This window comes from Puma concolor, chromosome E2 (assembly GCF_028749965.1).
Source record: "Puma concolor isolate L17-30 chromosome E2, mPumCon1.1.hap2, whole genome shotgun sequence".
Classification (NCBI taxonomy): domain Eukaryota; kingdom Metazoa; phylum Chordata; class Mammalia; order Carnivora; family Felidae; genus Puma; species Puma concolor.
Genome location: NC_141681.1, coordinates 12,881,806 through 12,904,712, shown reverse-complemented (window position 1 = coordinate 12,904,712; position 22,907 = coordinate 12,881,806). Strand labels below are relative to the sequence as shown.

The 22,907-nt window shown below is 47.7% G+C and overlaps 1 protein-coding gene and 1 long non-coding RNA gene across 5 annotated transcripts in view; one reads left to right on the top strand and one right to left on the bottom strand.

Annotated features, from left to right (window-relative positions):
• The window catches only part of ZFP1 (ZFP1 zinc finger protein), a 21,305-nt gene extending 17,809 nt beyond the window's left edge, over window positions 1-3,496 (top strand). For all 4 annotated transcript variants that reach the window (XM_086688891.1, XM_086688893.1, XM_086688892.1 and 1 more), the window contains one exon: window positions 394-3,496. In XM_086688891.1, the coding sequence (XP_086545017.1) occupies window positions 394-1,469 (1,076 nt within the window). In that variant the 3' untranslated portion in view covers window positions 1,470-3,496. The remainder of the gene's footprint in view (window positions 1-393) is intronic.
• The window catches only part of LOC147573379 (uncharacterized), a 24,397-nt gene extending 1,490 nt beyond the window's left edge, over window positions 1-22,907 (bottom strand). Inside the window, exons 1-2 of the long non-coding RNA XR_015244694.1 lie at window positions 21,777-22,907; window positions 20,626-21,025 (exon numbers count right to left, since the gene is read on the bottom strand). This is a non-coding gene — a long non-coding RNA (uncharacterized LOC147573379). The remainder of the gene's footprint in view (window positions 1-20,625; window positions 21,026-21,776) is intronic.

The following is a 22,907-nucleotide window of genomic DNA, read 5'->3' as shown; positions in this document are numbered from 1 at the left end:
TCTTCGTCCACTTGTTCTCCTGGTCTGTGCTGACTGTTCCGTGTCCCTGGGGACACGCCGAACCTCCTGCATCCCTCGACTTGTCAGCTTGCCTACGTCATTTGTGCCCTGTCTGCTGCCCTTTGTTTTTATTTCACTTTACCTTTTAAGGTCGTTCTGTAATCTGGCAGTGCTACTCGAGTCCATTGTCAGCTTCCATTCTTTTTTTGCCACAGGCTTTTTTGGTCTTTCCAAGCTTAAGAACTAGGCAAAATTTGCAATGGAGACTTTTTAATCCTGGAAGCCCGGATCCCATACACAGAGACAGCCCTACGATGGAACACTGGTGGAGACTTCACATTCTCTAACATGGCAGGAAGGGGCTGACAGCGTGTCTCATGTGCTCTTTCCTAGAGGTGTGGAAAGCTGACGACCAGATGGAGCGGGACCCCAGCAACCCAGATGAGCAGGCGAGACCATTTATCATTTTTAAGAACCAAACCCCAATTGAGGAAAGAGGTAATCTCTTTGAAAAAACATTTAATCTGAGCACAGATTTTGTTTCCTTAAGGCAAGTACCCTATAAATACGACTTATACGAAAAAACCTTGAAGTCTAATTCAGACTTACTTAATGGTAATAGAAGCTATATAAGAAAGAGAGCTGATGAGTGTAATGGATTTGGAAAAGCACTCCTCTATCTGAAGCAAGAGAAAACCCATCATGGGTTGGAATACTCTGACTATAATAAAAGTGGGAAAGTCTTTAAAGAAGCCATTTTTAAACATCAGAAAATACGAAATTTGGTACAACCTTTTATTTGTAATTACTGTGACAAGGCTTTCTCCTTTAAGTCACTCCTCATTAGTCACAAGAGAATACACACTGGAGAAAAACCTTATGAATGTAACGTGTGTAAGAAAACCTTCTCCCATAAGGCAAACCTCATTAAACATCAAAGAATTCATACAGGGGAGAAACCCTTTGAATGTATTGAATGCGGAAAAGCTTTCACCCACCAGTCAAACCTCATCGTTCACCAGAGAGCACATATGGAGAAGAAGCCCTATGAGTGCAGTGACTGTGGCAAGACATTTGCCCAGAAGTTTGAACTTACTACCCACCAGAGAATTCATACAGGAGAACGACCCTATGAGTGTAACGAATGTGCAAAAACCTTCTTCAAAAAGTCCAACCTCATTATACATCAGAAAATTCACACGGGGGAGAAACGCTATGAGTGCAGCGAATGTGGAAAATCCTTTATCCAGAACTCACAACTGATCATACACATGAGAACTCACACGGGAGAGAAACCCTATGAATGTACCGAATGTGGCAAGACATTCAGCCAGAGGTCAACCCTGAGATTACATTTGCGAATCCATACAGGAGAGAAACCATACGAGTGTTCTGAATGTGGGAAGGCCTTCAGCAGGAAGTCCCGACTCAGTGTCCATCAGAGGGTTCACATGGGGGAAAAGCCCTGAGACTGCAGCTAGCTTGTTCTGTGGAAAAATCCGAACCCTTCCAGTGGGGGGCAGACCGCACAAAGGTACTGAAGGAACGGGGACACGCGGGGCGGTGGGGGGATACAATCCATCAAATCAAAACACATGTAAAAACAGGATCCCCTAAGAACAGCCTTATACCCAAAGTTAGATACTCTGCCCAGCTAAAGCGTACATCCAGTTGTAAATAGACATGCTTAGTCCTGTTACAGTGAGCTTTTTAAAATCTTGAATTATTCTGGGCAGCAGCATAAAGGATCTGCAGACCATACCCCGGGAGTTGAGTGGCTGTGTATGAGATTATGCCCCAAAACACAAATCTTGTCTTACATCTATACATGTAAATTTAACAGTCACTGGGAGTTGGAAATTCTTGTCCTCTGATAGTTAGGACATGAGTAAGATTTTCCATACTAAACACCACGTGTCTTTCAGTACCTTTACAACCCAGTACGCATTCCACATGAACTAGGTCACAGTTTTAGTAGCGTGTAGGGTATGTTTTCTCCTGCTACTTGATGGTATAGGGAAGTTGGTCGGACCATTGTTATTCAGCTGCCTCTTCAATAAACAGAAGACAGTGTTGAAGGTTTAACTTGCTTCGGAGGTTGCTAAAAGCATTATTCACATCGATATATAAGTGAGATAATTAAGCGGGGATTTAGGGAGTGAAAGACCACTGTGGGCTGTCACTCAGTGTAGGCACCACAGCTGGAGAGAGTGCCCACGTCCCTCGTGCGCAGTTCCTTTGCAGTGGGGTGTTTACATACAGATGCCTGTCTTTTAACATACTGTGTAACCCATCAACTACTTGTGCTTTTATTTGTGTTCTCCTGTTTCTCTTAATATTTTATGGATTGTCTTACAAAAAGTAGGATGTGTATGTGGTTCACAAATGTTACATTTCAGAGACTTCAGAGAAAAAAATTAATAAATGTCTTAGTGCTTTTTCAAATGTCCACGTGCACAACCCACTTTAAAAATGCATTTTTGCCACATCCTGTGTAAAGGAGGCATTTTCACTCCCTGGGTTTCACTGTCATCAGCCAAGAGCATTTCCCTTTGGAACCTGAGTAAAAGTTAAGCCTTTCTTTTAAAGGTTCACACACACTTTATAAGTTAGACTTTTCAGTGATCTCTCCTTATGTGTTTAACAACCTAAAAAAACGTGTTGCCTAACTCAGAGGTAAAGTATCTTACTATTGACTTCAAATTCCCAAGTTCCTCTCCCTGTCAGTCATGAATCACACACTAGAACTGTCACTGGGAACTGGCCTTCCTTTTTCCTTGTTTTTGAGTATCATTGATGTGCTGTGACCACCCATGAATGTGACTTTCTGAACAGATTCACAGAACATCTATAGTCCAGTAAGTTTGTCTTTGTCAAATTGTCATCTTGTCTACTACTGGCAAGGAAGCAGGGAAGAAGATTCATCTCACACACGGCTGTTAGAAATGTAAGTTGCGACTCTGTCTCTGAACATTAGGAATATACGTAGCCTTCAGGGCACCTGGGTGGCTCAGTTGGTTAAGCATCGACTCTAGGTTTCTGCTCAGGTCATGATCTCACGGTTCGTGAATTCGAGCCCCGTGTTGGGCTCCACCCTGACAGCATGGAGCCTGCTTGGGATTCTCTCTCCCTGTCTCTCAGCCCCTTCCCTGCTTGTGCTCACTCTCTACATAAACATTTAAAAAATATATACGTACTCTTTAATCCAGGAGTCTCACTCCTGGGGATCTATCCCTAAGAAAAAATAAAGTGCCAGTACTTAAGATTATATGTTTATCAATGTATACTGTATTTTTTGATAAGGACAAAAGAAAATGTGAACAACCATCACTAAGAGAATGATTGAATAAACTGCAGCAAAATATGCCATGGCTGGCTGGTGGAAAAGAATGTGTAGGAAAAGAATGTGTAGGAGCAGATGCCTCCACATCAGATTGGGGGGTGGGGGGAGGTTGTGTGTACACCGTGTTTTTAAAATAAAGGTCTAAAAACCTTACATGTATGTATATCTGTGTGTATTTTTATTAATTTATGGACCTGGAGAATAGAATTCTATATCAAGAATATAATTACCATTAAGTCCAATGGAAAACTGCTCATGTATCCCTCAGTCCCTAAGTTAACCCTCATTTATACTAAAACAATACACTAAGTCATCATGCAGCTAAGTAATTAACATAAGTTAACACCATAACACAAGGCAGGTTCTCTTCCTCCATAACAAACAGCTCTGTGCTGTTCTCCAGCTCTAGCTTTCATAGCTGTATGCTGTGTGTGAGGCTGTGTTCTCCGTGAAAACCTGTATTTGGCATTCATTGTTCACACAATGAAACCGTTCACACACACACACAAATAGTAAAGACAGACACCTGGGTGGCTCAGTCGGTTAAGCATCCAACTTAGCTCAGGTCATGATCTCAAAGTCCGTGGGCTCAAGCCCCGTGTCAGGCTCTGTGCTGACAGCTCAGAGCCTGGAGCCTGCTTCAGATTCTGTGTCTCCCTCTTTCTCTGCCCCTCCTCCGCTCTCATTCTTCTTTCAAAAATAAACATTTAAAAAAATGTTTTAAAAAAGGGGGGGGAGAGACCAAGATGTAGGAGGTCCTCTCACGCTGGGAAGTATGTGTTTGAAGGTAGTGGGAGGCCTGTGGGACTGGCCTCAGATCACTTTGCTCAGGACAACAGATGCTGTAATGTTGAAAATCAACTCGGGTTTTGTTTGTGATAAGGATCAGCCTAGGGGTGGGGTAAGGACTAGCTGTGCTCAGCTGGTTTGGCTGTACTAGGTGCAGGAACAGCCTCAAGAGTGGGCAAAGGATAGCCAGGCCTAGGCGAGGAAGGGGCAGTTGACGGGTACCCTGCTGCGACAGACTCCTTGATAAACGGGCCATCTGGAGGAATAGGTGATCGATAGCAGGTGGAAAAATTTGACCTCAAACAGGCTAAGCTGCTGAGAATGCTCAATATGGCTCCCCTGTGGCCTCAGGAGGTCAAGTGCTAATGAAAAATACTAGCAACAACAGCTGCCACCAGACCAGAATAACAGTACTTCTATTAGTGATGATGCTGAGTAGTATTGCTTGTTCTGCTCTTGGCAATATGCTGCTATTTGCTTTATATGCATTAGCTCATTTAATAGTTAACCCATGAGACAAGTTCATTATTACTTAAAATGAAGAAGTTCAGAGAGGTAAGGAATCTGCTCAAAGTACATGAAGTGGTACAATACTAACTCTACGAATAATATGAAAAGTTAAGTTTACATATTTTAATCTAGAACCACCAAAAAAAAAAAAAATGAGAAGAGGTATATCTAAGATGCCAAAAGATAAAACAGAAAGCCAAAAGTATTTTTAACCCAAAGAAGGCAAGAAGGAAGAAAGAAGAGAAAGCCTGAAGGGAAAACAGAAAACGAAAAGTAAAATGGTAGACCCAAAGTTCAACCATTTTAATAAAAGATATTGTCTAAAGGATAATAAAACCAAGCTACATGCTCAGTAAGAGTCATGTTTTTATGATAACGACAAGGATGGAAAGAGGATGGGAAAAATATTACATATAACCACTAAACATAAGGTTGGGGTAGAACTGTTAATATCAGATCAAGTAGACTTTAAGACAGTATTGCTAGAGATAAAGGGTAATAATGATAAAGGGTTGATTTAGGAAGACAAACATGTATGTGCCTAATAATGGCGCTTCAAAATGGAGAAAGCAGGGCACCTGGGTGGCTCAGTCACTTAAGCCTAGAACTCTTGATTTGAGCTCAGGTCATGATCTTGAGGTTTGTGGGTTCAAGCCCCGTGACAGCAGGGGTTCTGCTTGGAATCCTTGCTCTCTCTCTCTCTGCCCCTTCCCTGCTCACATGTGTTCACTCTCTCAAAATAAGTAAACTTAAAAAAAAGAATGGGCAAAGCAAAGATTGACATTTAAAGGAAGAAAAGACAAATCACAAGCACAGTTGAAGATTTTAACACCTCTCAGCAACTGACAGAACTCAACAAAAATTCAATAAAGACCTAGAAAATATGAATAACACTTAACCACTTTGATCTAATTGACTTTGATGGAACGCTTTACCAACAGCTACAAAATATACATTCTTTTCAAGTGCATGTAGCACTTTTACTAAAATAGGCATATGCCTGGCCATTCAACTCTTAGAGCATTTAAAAGGATTGAAAGCATACAATGTGTTCCCTGACCACAACAAAGTTAAATGAAAACCAGTAACAAGATAAATGTAGCATAAGCACATGACGATTGGTTCGTTTTTTGTTATAACACCAGTACCTGACTTAAGCTTTTCATTGCTGAGGCATCCACTTGAAAGATAGCTGTTTCATTTTTTTTTAAGTTTGTTTTATTTGAGAGGGGGAGAGAGAGAGAGAGAGCGCGCCCTCATGCACGCGTGGGCACATACGGAAGGGGGTGGAGGTGGGGGCAGAGAGAGAGAATCCCAAGCAGGTTCTGTGCCATCAGCACGAGCTGGAGCCTGCTGTGGGGCTCGACCCATGAACCATGAGACCATGACCTGAGCCAAAAATCAAGAGTCAGACGTACAACTGACCGTGCCACCCAGGCAACCCCAGCATAGCTATTTCAAATGAACACACTGCCAGCACAAGTTATTAGAGAACCAAGCTGCTCCTGTTCCCATCCCACAAAAGTTTCCTTTATTTTAGAGAAATCTGTTTAACCTCGGTAACTATTTGGCTTCTTGTTTTTCCCTTTGCACACTTTAATTCCTGTCCTGTGTTTTAAATTCACCAATAAAGTCTGAACTCACAAAACCCTAGGCCCCCACCCTTAACCCCAGTAGAAGCCGAACCCCGGTCTGCTTACTCATGCCTCTCTCCCAACTTCACTGTATGGCCCCAGGCATGCCTTGTACCCTCCAGAACCCACAAGTAATAAATCTTGGGATTTTCCCCCGGTTTCCTGTTATAGATTGTAAGAACCCCAAGGACTGGTTCAGCCACAACACGGTTTCCAAAAGGGGAGAGGTCTGTGGGGGGCTCACTGGGCCAGCTGAGTGCCCCCAGGTATTTCCGGCTGATAGCGGCACTATCCACAGGCTGAGACCAAAACAGTTGGCATAGTGGGCAGGACTGCACAATTGTCCTTGCACTTAACGGAGAGCAATGCCCTTTAGCTGCACCTGGTTTACCGACTGACTAACCCAAGCGGTAACCATCTGGGAAACGAACGCTAATTGCTAGAGGCCATGCTGCCTGTGCTGCTGGTTACTGCCGCTCTCACTGCTGCCTGCAGCATCCATCCCAGAATGTCACCGCTGCCGTAGTAATTCAGCATCTTCCCAGACCAACGGGGTCAAGGCCATATTGTCTAACAAGATCGGACCGGTAGATGAAAAGGCCTTGATTATTAATGCACCGTGAGGGGCCTCCGTGCCCAGAGGCCTGGGGATTGGACCCCAGGACTGTTGTGACACCCAAGTGGAGTGTGGTCCATGTTTTGGACCAAAGACACGGGGAAAGGACGTTCTCGTAAAGAGGACAGGAGCCCTCTGCTCGTGACCACCTGGCCGTGGCTTGTGCCTGGACTATGCGTCCTAGTAGCCTTGCCATCGAAACCAGTGGCACCACGAAAGGGAAAAGCAGCAGAGGACCATGGTCTGTGTGTCACTGCTTTACTCGCTGCTGTCATTCTGTGTCCACTGACCCAATGGGATATCATGGGTCCAATCCCTGGTGCGATGTTGCTTAAAGAAAAAACCAGACAAATACAACTATCCCGAACATCTGCAGCCAGCATCTCCTAAAATCCCTGAGAGGGTCTATCAGCTCCTTGGTAAATGCAAAACCTCCGCATTTCCTGGGCTCCTGGGCGTTGCTCAGTGCTACGGCACGCTCACTGCCCAGGCTCTGGTACTAACACTCTCAGGTCTGGGGACTTTTCCCAAAGACCTGTGAGCACTGCACTCGTGGAGGCAGACCCCAATCCCAGAGTTCCTGGGAAGGGAAGTGGCTGCACAGGAACATCATCACACATTTTTCTGGTTACAACACAAGATTAAGGAATCAGGAGAAAATCACAAAATAGAAACTGAGATTGGAAACTATACCTTAACTGAAATTCAAGCCTTTAAGATTTTGTGCATCAAAAAAGAGAAGGGACTGATCGGCTATCACAGGTTTGAGGGCTGGGCTCTGCGTTACTGCTCTCAGCAGCTGAAAGGCATTAACTGGCCGGTATCTTCTAAGACCACGCACTCCGTAACGTGCTCAAATACATTCCTGGCTTTATGCTCCTTTCCTCCCAGATGCTACAGATTCTGAGCCCCCACCCTCTGCGTTCACCTGATGGGGGGCAGGATCGAGAAACATACCTCACAAGGCCCCCCTGCTGCCAAAGGAAAATCTGCCAGGGTTGAGACCTGGAGCGGTGAGGAAGAGGGAGAAGGGAAGGCGAAGGCCTCGAGAGCCTCCGATTCCTACCAGGGCCTTCCCTCTCCTCACTTGGCCATTTATTGCACGGGGCTGTGCCCACCTTCCATCACTCTACCACAGTGAGGCAGGTAAGGCCCACAGTGATTGGGAAACATTAATGAAGCCCATCTCCCGGTGTACAGAGTCGGCATGCTCCACGGGTGGGAAGGTTTTGGACCTGATCACACAGCTTGTGTGGGAAAGGCAGTGGGAATCACCAACAAGTGATCCTCAGACACCAGGTGGGTGCCCTAAAATTCAGCTTAATTCTGATGCTATCCACTTAGACATCCCATCAGATTCCACAGGTTAAGGGTTCAGTCCTAAACCCTTTTGGGTTTTTATGAAGCTTCATTCTATTGGCACAGTTGATTAACGAATTGACAATTGGTGACTCGACTCAATCTCCAGCCTCTCTCCCCTCCCCAAAGGTCAGTGGGTGGGACCGAAGGTTCCAACCCTCTAGTCCCCTGGTTGGCTCCATTGGCAACCAGCCCCCATCCTTAGGTAGTTCCAAACGTCATCTCATTAACATAACAAAAGACACCTTTGTATTATCCCTCTTATCACTTAGGAAATTCCAAGGTTTTAGCAGCTCTGTGCCAGAAATGGGGACAAAGACCAAATATACATCTATTATAAATCACAACATCACAGACCACCACCGCCCCATTCTCAAACATGGGTCCCTTCTAGCAAAACAATCTTAAAAGTTAACTGGCATCTTACTAGAATGCCATTCAGCCATTGATAACTATCCAGTCAATCATCTCCTGTAAAAAGGTCTCCCATGGTGATGCCACTCAGATTTGCAAGCCATCATTCAATCTTGCCAGGTTCCCAAAGCAGTTGTCGTCTCAACAACACATGGCTTCACCCTTTCATGCATCTGGTACAGTCCAGCTAAGAGACCGTATCACCTCTTGCTCTGAGCCTCTTTCGAGATGTTCGTGTAACATGGGATTTCCCTCATTACATAACCCATTTATTCAATCCTTTACCCGTAGCTACTATTTTTCCTTCTCTCCATTTGAACCAAAACTTTTCCCCGTTTGGAAGAGACGTTCTATTTGGCCACTGTGCTGGCCTAGATTACAGATTTCCAAACAGGATGTTGTCCATTCATCTTGAAACTGCCACCCATAAACCAAACAGCCCTTTGTTTTCCAAACAAGAGCCATTCCTAGGACACCATCCACATGACAGTTGGTTCCGGCGGCTGCTCAGGTGGCTCCAAAGGCGGTCCTAGAGGAAAGGAGGCTCCCTGTGTTCCCTGGCAGCATACCCCTATATGAACCATTTCCATGTTATTCTGGAACTCTTCTGGGCACAGCCTTCCTTATTAGAGTGTCTCTCTGACATCACCCAAGACATTACGAGTATCTCAGGTTTCATGATTATTTTATGTCCTTCGGTCATCAAGGCGGTCTCATTAGTGCCCAGTAGCAGGTGTGTCCCTCAAATGGTGTGGACTGGCCAGCAAGAAGTGGTATCTGGGAATTTTCTGGTCCAAAATCCCAACAGCTGGGAGGCTGTCGTGAGCACTCTGTAAAAGCACCAACACAAGCTGCGTCTTTCCACAATGTCCAATTCATTCAATCATGATTCATTCACAAATGATTCATTTGTGATTCATTCGATTATAAAGCAAGGTTAATGTAATTGTAAAGCAGATTCAAGACTCCAAATTCAATGACGTTTCATTACGCATCTCACTTGGCTTCATATGTGCCACACAAAGCCAAGTACACAAAGTCACACAACAAAGATATGACAAGGGGTAAGAAGTTAACGAAACAGACATGAAGTCTGTTTGTGACCTTGCAGAATGGTCTGGTCTGGGTCAGCTCTCAACCCTTACTGCGTATTCTGTTCACTGCAGAGCAGCTCTCTTACGTTCAGAGATCATTCGGGCAGAGTCTTTGTGGCAGTTGCCTTGCTAACCCACTCAGACATGAAGTGGTCCGCGTCTGGAGAGTCTGACAGCTGGCTGCAGTTTTCCCTTTTTCAAGGAGTTTCGTCAGTCTTGGGCCTTTTCAAGTCTTTCCTGGTTCTAGTGACCATCAGCTCCTGGCTCTTTTAGGTTCTTGTAGCCTTACGGATCATCAGTCCTTAGTCCTGCCAGTCTGTGCTAGTTCTGATGAGACCTGGTCTTAGCTACAATATCCTAGGGCTGCTTACATCACTTCTTGACATGAGTGACTCCATCTTGCTCTCTACAGAGGTGCACATGAGCTTTTGCCACAAGCCCCAGTCTGTGTGAGTACAGGTGGCAGACATCCCACAGTCACCAGTGAGTGGGGGGGGGGGGGGTCACAAGGCTCCAAAGGCACTGAGAGCTGCCCTACCACTTTTTGTAATTCATACATGGCCTCCTTTTGTTCAGGTCCCCACTCAAAAATACAGCTTTGGGTGGTCGTAGAGATGGGAGTCAGCAAAACTCTCAGATGTGGCACATGCATTCTCCAAAATCTAAATACACCAACCAAACACTACCTTCTTGTTTGGTCTTAGGGACGGGTAGTGACAATTTCTAGTCCTTTGTGTGATATCCCAGGTGGTTCCTGTCCAGGTTATTTCTGAGAATTTCACTTCTTGAGTAGGGCCCTTAGACATTTGCTAGATTTATTATCTGGGCCTAATGGTCACGTTCATCACTAGCACATTCAGATCAGTTCCAGCCTGGTCCTCGTCTCTCCAATCTTTCATGTCATTAATGTAGCATATCATTACACTTGAGACCCGCATCAAGTTCAAATCCCTTCTGACCACATTATCACAGTAGCCGGTGAGTTCAGAATAAACCACGGCAGCACCATAAACGTACACTGGGGTCCTTCCCACATGAAGGCAGACTGCAGTGGGCTCCTTTCCAAGATGAAGAGAAGAAAGCATTTCCAAGATCAACCACGGAGGACCAGCCTCTTTCAGCCCGTTTGTTTCCCGTATGGCTGGAGCCACATCGGAGCTGCTGAGGCTACGAGCAGCACAACTTTATCCGCTCCTCTGTGATTTACTGTCGGTCCCCATGAGCCATTGAGGCTTCCACAGGCCACTCGTCTATGGTGCTGAGAACTCGTTGCTACCAGCAGTCCAGCGTGTCATTAACCACAGTGGTAGTCTCGTCCTGTCTACCTGGTATTCTATACTGTGTTCAGTTAACCACCTGTGTGGGCCTCAGGCAGTTCTAGTGCTTTCTGTTGGGTATCTCCAGTTAACGCTGGCCTGCAGGTGGGCTCACGGGCCTCCGCCTTACAGTATCAGCCAGGAGAAGCAGCCCCAAGGTAAACATAATATCCAACCCAATACATTCAGGTAAACAGGATGCCAACAGCTTGACATATAGTTGAAAAAAAACAATCCAACTTTCCTGAGCACCTGGGTGGCTCAGCGGGTTGAGCATCCAGCTCTTGGTTTTGGCTCAGGTCATCGTCTCATGTGAGTTTGAGCCCCACATCCGGCTGTGCTGATGGTGCCAAGCCTGCTTGGGATTCTCTCTTTCCCTCTCTCTCTCTCTCTCTCTACCCCTACCCTATGTGCACGTTCTCTTGCTCTTTCTCTAAAATAAACATTTTTAAAAAATCCAAGTTTTCATCCAAACCTTCACCTCAATTCCATCTAACGCTGCATCTCTGTAGCCTCCCCATCTAAACTCGCCCTCATTAAGACCTCACCAACAGGTTTTGGAATCACAGTGCATGGGCTCCTGCATTAAGGAGTCCCAGAGGGGCGCCTGGATGGCTCAGTTGTTGGAGTGTTCGACTCTTCATCTCTGCTCAGGTCGTGATCTTGTGGTTCATGGGATCAAGCCCCTCTTGAAGCTCTGCCCTGACAGCTCAGAGCCTGCTTGGAATTCTCTCTCCCTCTCTCTCTGCCCCTCCCCTGCTTGTGCTCTCTCTCCCTCAAAATAAATAAACTTAAAAAAAAAAAAAAAAAGGAAAAGAAAAAAAGGAGTCCCAGCAAAGGCTCTTGTCCCTACCCTACCCCAGAAAGTTCAACAAAGCTTCTTGAACTGCTGGGGCGCCTGGGTGGCGCAGTCGGTTAAGCGTCTGACTTCAGCCAGGTCACGATCTCGCGGTCCGTGAGTTCGAGCCCTGCATCAGGCTCTGGGCTGATGGCTCAGAGCCTGGAGCCTGTTTCCGATTCTGTGTCTCCCTCTCTCTCTGCCCCTCCCCCGTTCATGCTCTGTCTCTGTCCCAAAAATAAATAAACGTTAAAAAAAATTAAAAAAAAAAAAAAAGCTTCTTGAACTGCTGTTCAGTTTTTTTTATTTTTTAAGTTTATTTATTTGAGAGAGAGAGCAAGCAAGCAAGGAAGGGGCAGAAAGAGAGGGAGAAAGAGAATCCCAAGCAGGCTCTGGGCCTCCAGCAGAGCTGGACGTGCGGCTTGAAGTGAACTCATGAACTGTGAGATCATGATCTGAGCCAAAAATCAAAGAGTTGGACACTCAACCGACTGAGCCACGCAGGCTTTCCTCTTGTTCAGTTTTGTAATAGCAAAGTTACATGCGCAAAAGCAGCCCCCTTAATCACAGCATTTACTCTAATCTGGGTAACGGGCACATTCAGTGGCTGAACATCCTGGTTATCGTAAAGCCAGTCCCACAGGCCTTGCATACAAAGCACATGAGCAGCTTCCTCTGGGGTGTCCGTGGGGTATTTATGAGGGAGTGAGCAGCCCCCTTCTCAGAATAAACACACTTTACAAGGGGTCTCATCCAGTCCACCAACTGCTGTTCCCTCAACAATCACCTTTTGTGCATCTGGATCGGGTGTGGCATCTCAGTTCAGCCCAATTCTGACACTCTCTGCCTGGAGATGGCATCAGATTCCTATTGCAGGAGACCGAGAAGACATGACCACCTACTGACCCACAAGCTAGACCCCTACAGGCAGAAGTTCCTTACCCCTCCCCTGCCCTTGGATGCCTATTCCCCACTGTTACTCTACTAGGAGCCACTTGAAGGGTGCAGCCTTGAGGGGTTAATGGATTTTGAGGCCGTCTAGACAGTATACATGACTGAACCCCACTCAAGCCTCTATATAGAATTTTAAGATACTGGTGGGCAGGTGTGGAGATCTCTTTGCCCAAGACAAGCCTTCATTTAAGTTCCCTTGCTTATGAAGCCTGCCACCTACGAGTCTGCAGGGGTCAGCCTCATTTTTCAGTCTCTCCTTCCCTCTGTCTATGGAGGCCAGTTTCAGATTTCACCCAGAGAATTCCTGACATTGGAAACCAGCAGTTCCATAGTTGAAGGGTTTGGTCCCAAAGACTGCATATTCAACCCACCCCCATTTCGGATACCAGCCTCAAGCTCAGGATCTTATCTGTGCTTCTGACCGAATGGCCATCAATCAGACCTCTTCCTTGTGTTCAGTGGATTTGCTAGAGAAACTCACAGAATTCAAGGAACCCATTTACTCACCAGGGTACCATTTTATTATAAAAAGGTGTGACTGAGGAAGAGCCAGAAGGAAGAAATGCAGAGGGCAAGGGGCGCAAAGAATCCATGCTCTCGGGGGGGCCCTGTTCTTCTTGAATCTTCACATGTTCACCAACTGGGAAGCTCTCCAAGCCTTGTTCTTCTGGGTTTTTATGGAGGCTTCATTCCATAGGCATGATTGATTAAATCATTGTCCGCTGGTGATTGAACTCCAGCTCCTCTCCCCTCCACAGAGGTCAGGGGGTGTGACAGAAAGTTCCAACCATCTAATCACCTGGTTGGCTCCACTGGTAGCCCAGCCCCATCTTTAAAAATCCTTCATGGCACAAAAACAGACACAAAGAACAATCGAACAGAATAGAGAACCCAGAAATGGACCCACAGGCGTATGGCCAATGAATCTTTGACAAAACAGGAAAGAATATCCAATGGAATAAAGACAGTCTCTTCAGCAAATGGTGATGGGAAAACTGGAGAGGGACATCTAGAAGAATGAACCTGGACCACTTTCTTACACCGTACACAAAAATAAACTCAAAATGGATGAAAGACCTCAATATAAGACAGGAAGCCATCAAAATCCTCGAGAAGAAAGCAGGCAAAAACCTCTTTGATCTTGCCCGCAGCAAATTCTTACTCAACACGTCCCAGAGTAAAAGGAATCAAAAGCAAAAATGAGCAAGTGGGACCTCATCAAGATAAAAAGCTTCTGCACAGCAAAGGGAACAATAAGCAAAACTAAAAGGCAACTGACGGAATGGGAGAAGATATATGCAAATATCAGATAAAGGGTTAAGTATCCAAAATCTATAAAGAACTTATCAAACTCAATACCCAAAAAACAAATAATCCAGTGAAGAAATGGGCAAAAGACATGAATAGACACTTCTGGAAAGAAGACATCCAGATGGCCAACCGGCACATGAAAAAATGCTCAACATGACTCATCATCAGGGAAATACACATCAAAACCACAATGAGATACCACCTTACACCTGTCAGAATGGCTAACATTAACAACTCAGGCAACCACAGATGTTGGCGAGGATGGGGACAAAGAGGATCTCTTTGGCATTGCTGGTGCAAATACAAGCTGGTGCGGCCACTCTGGAAAACAGTATGGAGGTTCCTCAAAAAATTAAAAATAGAACTACCCTACGACCCAGCCATTGCACTAGTAGCTATTTATCCAAGGGATACAGGTGTGCTGTTCCGAAGGGACACATGCATGCCAATGTTTACAGCAGCACTGTCGACAACAGCCAAAGTATGCAAAGAGCCCAAATGTCCATCTCTGGATGAATGGATAAAGATGTGATACATATATAATGGAGTATCACTCAGGAATCAAAAGGAATGAAATCTTGCCATTTGCAACTACATGGATGGAACTAGAGGATATTATGCTAAGCGAAATTAGTCAGAGAAAGACAAATATCATATGACTTCATTCATATAAGGACTTTAAGACACAACAGATGAACATAAGGGAAGGGAAGCAAAAATAATTTAAAAACAGGGAGGGGGACAAAACAGAAGAGACTCTTAAATATGGAGAACAAACTGAGGGTTGCTGGAGAGGTTGTGGGAGGGGGGATGGGCTAAATGGTAAGGGGCACTAAGGAATCTCCTCCTGAAATCATTGTGGCACTATATGTTAACTAATTTGGATATAAATTTAAAAAATAAAATTAAAAAAATAATAAATTAAAAAAATAGTAAAAGTGGAAAAAAATAAAATAAAATAAAAATCCTTCAATGAGTTCCACAAGTCACCTTATTAACCTACCAGAAGACACCCCTAGAGCTCTCACCACTTAGGACATTCCAAAGGTTTCAAGGGCTCTGCCAGCAACAGGGACAAAGACCAGCTACGCATTAATTATAAGTCACAGTATCACAACGGGTTTATCATTCACATGACCACAGTGACCCAAGTGACCCCTTTTTCATTTCCAACCCTGAAGAGGCTCGCCTGACCCACAGTCAGAATTTTTTTTTTGGAGGTCCTCCCCTTCATTACAGGGCATTACTACTACGTTTTACCGGGACTGCCAAAATCACCCACGAAGCACTAGAAGGCACTAACGTGGTTACTAGACGTGCAGGAGATCCCCCCAACCCGCGCCCAGACACCCAGATACTTCAACTCAAGCCCTTCCACTCCTGCCACACTGGAAGGGTCTCCCCTCCGACAAATTTCCTTCAACAGAAAAGGTTTCCGGCTCCTTCTCCAGTAATCCCTGGTCTAACTTTGCCCATTATGATAATACAAAGGTAAACCTTTCTCAGGAGTTTTGGAAACTCGGGTTTCCTGGCGGCTCGCTCTCTGGACAGCTGTTCTCTCAGCACCAGGTCCTAAAACTAGCATTCTCTCAGCTAAGGTCCCCATCTGCTGCCCACCCTCTTACACACAGCTCCCCTGTGACCTTGAGCCTGTCCCCACCATGCCCCTGCCCCTTACCTAACCTCCAGGACTGCCAGTCACTTAAGCACCTACCCTAGGATTTCCTAGGAAATAGGCAGCTCCCCAGGGCTTGTCCCACCTCCCAGAGATCATCGCCCCTATACCACTCTAGTGCTCCACAGAGACAATAAAAATGCACAGTTCGTTTTGGCCCTATTAGGCACCAGGGTCCAAGTCGATGCCATTCCAGGAAATCCCTCTAAATTCCCCCAAAGGGAAGTCCTACCTACAAGGCATTGCCAGGAAAACAATCAAAGGTGCACAAACCCAATCAGATGTAACTATTAGGACCATTGGCCTCAAACAGCTTCCTCTGGTGGTGGCCCCTGTCTCCTCCTTTCCAGACATGGATAAATTGACACCTTCATGGCACACGGACCAAGCCCAAGCTCTTGACCTTCCTTGTGGGACTCACCAAATAGATGCCATGGACTCTTCCTCACCAGGCGAGGACAGAAAACATTCCCGAATACGGAATTACACAAGCAATGAAAGCCAAGGCCCTGTCCTTAAAGATGTGACGACAGGAGGACTGCCTGGCTGGCTCAGGTGGTAAAGCATGCAACTCTTGGTTCAGGGTGGTGAGTTCAATGGATTTGCTAGAGCTAATTGGGTATGGAGCTTAATTAAAAAAAAAAAAAGAGTCATGAAGCCCACAATCTCCCCTTTTAACAGCCCCGTTTGGCCAGTACTTAAGCCAGTCACTAATGCTGGCACCTGACCATCGACTCAGGTTCCCCTGATTAAGGCTCTGAGTCCTAAGGACATAGAACGGACCCAAGGAGCATCACTGACATTGCTAATATGTTCTGTCTGTTCCCATCGCCAAGGAATCCCAGGCCCAATCTGGTTTCACTTTGGAAGGAACTACTTTTATGCAGTTCCCAATGGGATATTTAAACTCTTCCAATTATGTGTGACCTCTGCCACCAAGATGTAAATACCTTATAGTAAGAGGTACGGTTTGGGCCATTCCAATGATGACAGTCTGCTGAGGGGTCCCTCCGGGGAAGCGGTACGGCCAGATCTGCACAGCTTCACGGGCCACTTATGCCACACAGGATCCAAGGCCCCGTGTCATCTGCCACATTTCTGGCATCATCTGGTCCCCTGGGGGCTGGTAAATTCCCCCGGCCATCACACACGAATTACTCACCATCAAACCACCCACTAGACTCAAACAGGCACAAAATCTATTGAGCCGTTTCATGTTCTAGAAGAAACATCCTTCATCCCTCAAGCCCTCCGTACACAACCACACGCGTGTCTGTCACTCTCTGCCAGAGCCAGACCCCACAGTGCCCTTGGGAAGCCACCAGCACGCAGGCCAGCATGCCTCCCCTGTAGTCCCCCCCGCTTCGTGTTGGGACTCAAGTCCTCGGCCACGCCTGACCATGCCTCCTGGAGTCTCTGGAGCAAACGCGACCTACCTGGCTTCACGCGGGGTTTTGGCCTAAGCGCCTTCCCTCAGGGGCAGCCCAATAAATGCCCCTTGAGCGCCTGCTTCTGGAATCCTACCAAGCTCTTTTAGAAACCAAGGCCCTACCCAGCCCCCACCCAGAAGGACTCTGCAAACAAGCGCCTGGACTGCCCGAGGTAGAGACGTGCCTAGAGAACATGGCAGAGCCCCCGATGCCTCCTCGGGGAAACGGGACCTCAGGAGAGGACTAAGGCTGCCATCAAAGGCTGTTCCCTTGCCCGAGAGCCTTGAGGAAGTGCTGGTAACACCCTGCTTCCTCCTCCTCCTCCGGGTACCTGGGGACCCAACGGCCTGCATGGACGGGGAGTGCATTCTTCACCGATGGCACCCCACCCTCGCACTCGAGCAGCTGGCCGGGAGCCTCAGGCGCCTTGCTGGCTGAGGAGGGGGCTCTGACCCAGCCCCCTGGAGGAACCTGTAGCTGTGGCCTTGCCCTTGAGGAGCCGGCAAGATGGGGCCTTCCGCAGGCCCACGCCTTCACAGACTCCTGGGCTTTTGCTAGCATATAGCAGGTCACCGAGGCTGGGCGGCAAAGGGACCGACCTCTTTTCAGGCAATGGCCCCCGCAAGAAATGTGTAAATGACACTTGCCCCCCAGTTTCTGTACATCAAATGTTGCTACAAGCTACTGGCCAAATTTGTGTGTCAGAGACCTTGCTGATGGCCCCAGATATTAAGAAATTCCACAACATTACCTAAATCTTTGAAAAGACTCCTGGGGATCCTGAGCTCACCGACCTATTTTCATGGCTGGACTCTAGGTCTGGGACAGCGGCCACGGACTAGATTGGCTTGAGCTTCCGACGGCAAGGCATCCACATGAGAGACGGCGATCTCCAAAGCACACACCGCCAGTCTGTAGATACAGGCCCCAGCTGCCCCTCACCCCTCCCACCTCTGGTTTCCTTTGTTTTAGAGAGTTCTGGTTGACTTGGATAATGGACTCTTCGACCTCTTTTTCCCTTCCTGGGCTTTCATTCGTGCAGTTACATTTTATTTATTTATTTTTAATTTATTCTAATTTTTTTTTTTTATTTTAGAGAGAGTAAGCAGGGAGACGAGTAGAGGGAGAGAGAGAATCTTTTTTTATTTAATTTTTATTTTTTCCTTTTTCTTGAGACAGCCTGGTGGGGGGGGCAGAGAGAGAGGGAGAGAATCCCCAGCAGGCTCTGGGGCACTGTCAGGGCAGAGGTTGTCGTGGCACCTTGAACTCATCATCTGTGAGATCGTGACCTGAGCCGAAACCAAGAGTCCAATGCTTAACTGACTGGGCCACCCAGGCGCCCCAAGTTCGAGAATCTTAAGCAGGCTCCACTTGGCACAGAGGCCAACCTGGTGCTGGATCCCAGAACCCTGGGATCATGACCTGAGCCCAAATCAAGAGTCACTCAACCAACCGAGCCACCCAGGCGCACCCCCTGCAGTTATGTTTTCAACCCACCAATAAAGAGTGAACCTTGAAACGCCAGGCCCTTGTATCACTTCCCACTGGAGGGACCTGCCTGCTGCTGGGTTGAGCTCCCCGGGAGGAGAAGCCTGGTCCACAGAGGAACGACTCCTGCCATCTGAGCCCACAGTCTAGCTGGGGACAGTGATGCGACAGTCCAGCGGAGTACAAGTGCCCTAACAGCAGGGCATCCTAGGTGCCCAGGGGGAGGGAGGACTGAGAAGGGGCGGGGGAGTGGGTACATGTAAGTCTGGCTGAGGCTACAAATCTGAGGTGCCCAGAGCGCCAGATTGTGGGAGCAACTTGGCCTGCTGGTCATCGTCCTCGATTTCTTAACATTTCTTTCTTTTTGAGAGAGAGACAGAGACAGAGCACAAGCAGGGGAGGGCCAGAGAGAGAGACACACACACCCAGAATCCAAAGCAGGCTCCAGGCTCTGAGCTGTCAGCAGAGAGCCTGACACGGGGCTCGAACTCCCAAACCGTGAGATCATGACCTGAGCCGAAGTCAGATGCTTAACTGAATGAGCCACCCAAGTGCCCCTCATCACCCTTGATTTCTTTTCATTGTACAAACCGAGCGATGCTCCCGGTAACGGTCCCTCTGTTCTGTCCCAGGGCTGCCGGCCTGAAGAAACGGTCTCCCTATCTTGGCAGGGCAGGACCCTGGAGGCCACTCGTTAGAGTAACTGCGTCCACCTGGCCCAGGCCCTCGGGGTCCCAACACGCGGCCATCGGCAGCTCAGTTCCGTAGTAGTGCCTCCTACCCCCGTCCTGGCCTGGCGCAGGGAGCCCAAGTGAACTTCTGAGCCCTGCTAGGGCCACTCTCCAGCACATTCTCTACTGCTTCAGGAGGTGGGCACGTCTCCCGAGGCTTCCCGTGGACCAGTCATCCCCTGGGAGTTCTGCCCTATGCAGCACGCTCCCTCTATCTATCACGTCTACTGCCGCCCCTCACAACCCTCCCCTGCCACGACAACTCTGGCATTTCCTCCTCATTGGCCGTGGCCCAGGGATGCCTTCCGTGCTCCCGGGAGCCATTCTGGCAGCATGTGGGCACCGTTCGCTGGGGGCCTGGCCAGGGGCTTGCACCTTTGACCTGGAACAATGCTCCCAAATCAACAAAATCTCTCCCCGTGCTGGTGTGAGGTTCTGGTCCTCTTGACCCAGCACTCCTGGCGTCCAGGCGCCATCTTGCTCACACGGGCCCAAAGGGCCCTTGGGGCACAGCGTCCTTCATCTCTTAGCAGGCCTGGCGCAGCATCGCGGCCAGAAGGGGAGGTGGGGCCGACGCTGGGGTGCCTGCTGTCCTGCAGGACCCTGACCTCGTGGGCGAGCTGCGTTCGCCTAGGTCAGCCTTGGAAGCCGCTGCTCCACGACGCGGTCCCGGACACAGTCCTCAGCTTTCTCTGCTGTGAGAACACAGACAGGGAGCACCTCTCCCCGTGCTCCCAACAGGGCAACGCTGGCTCTCCCGGGGAGCTTTGAATTGCCCGTGAATCAGTCTCAGCCTTTTGGTTTCTCTTCCCCCAAACCTTAACTGTGCTTAGCAACAGCCACGCCATTTCACTGCCCTGATGGTTTCTCCCTCCCTCCATGTTTATCAAACTCCTGATACATGGAACCCACTGGTGAACTCTCGTCCACCAGAACACTGCTCCGTTCATCGGTGGACACTTTAACAGCTTGTTACCTTGCGCCAGGGACACAGGCCAGGAGTCCCCGCTGCCAGCCAGCAGCCCTAGGTCCAGCTCCAGAACCCCATCCTGGCATCTGCTTCCTGGGGCCCACCCTAGATGGAGACCAGCGGGAGAAAAGTTTATCAGAGGGACCTACCTACCTGGATCAGGAAGGACCGGCCGCAGAGTCAGGCGGAGAAAAGAATGGGCACTTCCCTCCTTACCCCCGTTTTAGGTGAAGAGATTGGGCGTTTACAAACCCCCTGACCAATCAGGGCTGTGGCTGCCCAGAAAGGAGGCGTGGCCTTCTTCTCAATAGTTCTCTTCAGCTGAGGAAATTCCCAGAGAGGACTGACAGCTGGGGTTGCCAGCGGCTGGGCCGTAAACAGCCCCAGGATCCACTAGACTGTGGGTGCACACGCTGGCTGATGGGTGACCCGTGAGTAGTGACTCACGGTGAGTAGTGACATGGGTGACTGTGACATCCTGCAGTTCTGAAGGGCGAACATTCTCGTCGGATCCATTCAGATGTTTCAGATAGGTAGGAAGAAGCAAGTTCACCTGTGGACAGAGAGAAAGTGGGAAGCATGCGTTGTGTCAAACACGGTTCAGCTCAGAACAGGAAGAGGGGGCAGCTGTCCTACAGAGGGTCTCTTAGCAAAGTGGGACAGACTCCCAGATAAACAGTGGAACTTCTTGATTAACCGTACTTAACTAATTGCAAAAATTCCTATTTGGAACAACTTGGATATAAATCAAACTTTGATTTATAAATCAAACCCGTTCAGCTGTAATTTTTAGGAAACTTAAAGGCAGATCAAGGATCCCTGATGAAAATGTAGCATCTTACGTGACATGTGCTGGAAGTGCAAGTTACACACTGGACTTCAAAGACTTAGTATGAGAAAAAGAATGTAAATATATACCATTAGGGGCACCTGGGTGGCTCAGTCGGTTGCATATCTGACTCCTGATTTAGGCTCAGGTCATGATCCCAGGGTTCTGAGATCGAGCCCCATGTTGGGCTCTGCACTAAGCATGGAGCCTGCTTAAGATTCTCTCTCTCTCTCTCTCTCTCTCTCTCTCTCTCTCTCTCTCTCTCTCCCCCCCCCCTTTGCCTCTCAATCCCCTCTAAAATAAAATGAAATTAAATGAAATATAAAATAAAATATAAAATAAAACATTGATTACATGTCAAAATGATACGTGGATATACTGGGTTAAATAAAATGCTTTAATAAAATTAAATCAGCTATTTCTTCTAACTTTTTTAGTAAGGCTACCAGATAATGCAAAATCACTTATCGCTTACCTTCTATTTTTGCACAGCACAGAGTTAGAAGGAAGTCAGGGGAGGGCACAGCCATGCGCTTCTCACATTGGCCACTAGGTGACAATCTTAACCCAGGACTGCGATTTTCAGACTCAAGGAGGCAGCCTCCCACAAGATCAATCTTGAAGGAAATCTGGAGAGAAACATGGAGATAAGGAGACAAGTGGGAGAAAGACCTGGGAGGGGAAAGGACGCTCTGAACCACCGGTGGTGTGTGGCCAGCGCTGTGACCAATGGCAGGAGGCTCAACTGTGGGAGAATAAAGCAGAAGTGAATGGTTAGAATTCTGTCTGGGGCAATGGGTGCCCGCCCCCGGCCCACCTATGACAGCTGGTGCAGATGTCTTCAGGGATAAATGGGTCGTGCGAAAACTCTGCAGGTGAGGAGCCGAGGAGGACAGAAAGACCACCTCCGTGGCCCCACCACCCCTCCAACCCCCTCTGGGTTCTGCTTCTTCCTGGGGACTGAGCACCAAATGCAGCTCAGAACAGTCTCCCGGTGGGAAGGGCAGTGCTGAGCTGTAGCTGCATTCCTGAGGCTCATCCACGGCTTCTGGGTCCTGAGCTCAGGGGACTGGCACCCAGCAGGCACGCTGGCCTCTCTCCGTGTGTGTCACAGGACCCAGGACTCTGTGCCCCGTGGGAATATGTGCTCTTAGTCCAAAATAAGGAGAATTCTGAGGACCTCAGCTCCTTCAAAAGAAATCCACAAATGGGAATTACAGGTTCCATTGGAAACAGATGGGGGGGGGGGGCGGGGAATGGACTGAGACAAAATAGGTTAAAAACCATACCAAGCAAGATGAGATCATTTACTAGCAATATCACATAAGAACAAGAAACTTGAAAAAGAAGGACCAACTAGAAATACTAGGCATGAAAACCACCGTGACTGAAGTAAAGAATATAATAGAAGGATTAATAGTAGAACTAATGCAGTTGAGAAATTGATGGGTTAGAAGGTAGGTTAAGAAACTCTCTCGGAGGGGCACCTGGGTGGCTCAGTCAGTTGAGCAACCAACTCCTGATTTCAGCTCAGGACATGATCTCGGGATTTGTGGGATTAAGACCTGTGTTGGGCTCCACGCTGACAGCACAGAGCCTGCTTAGG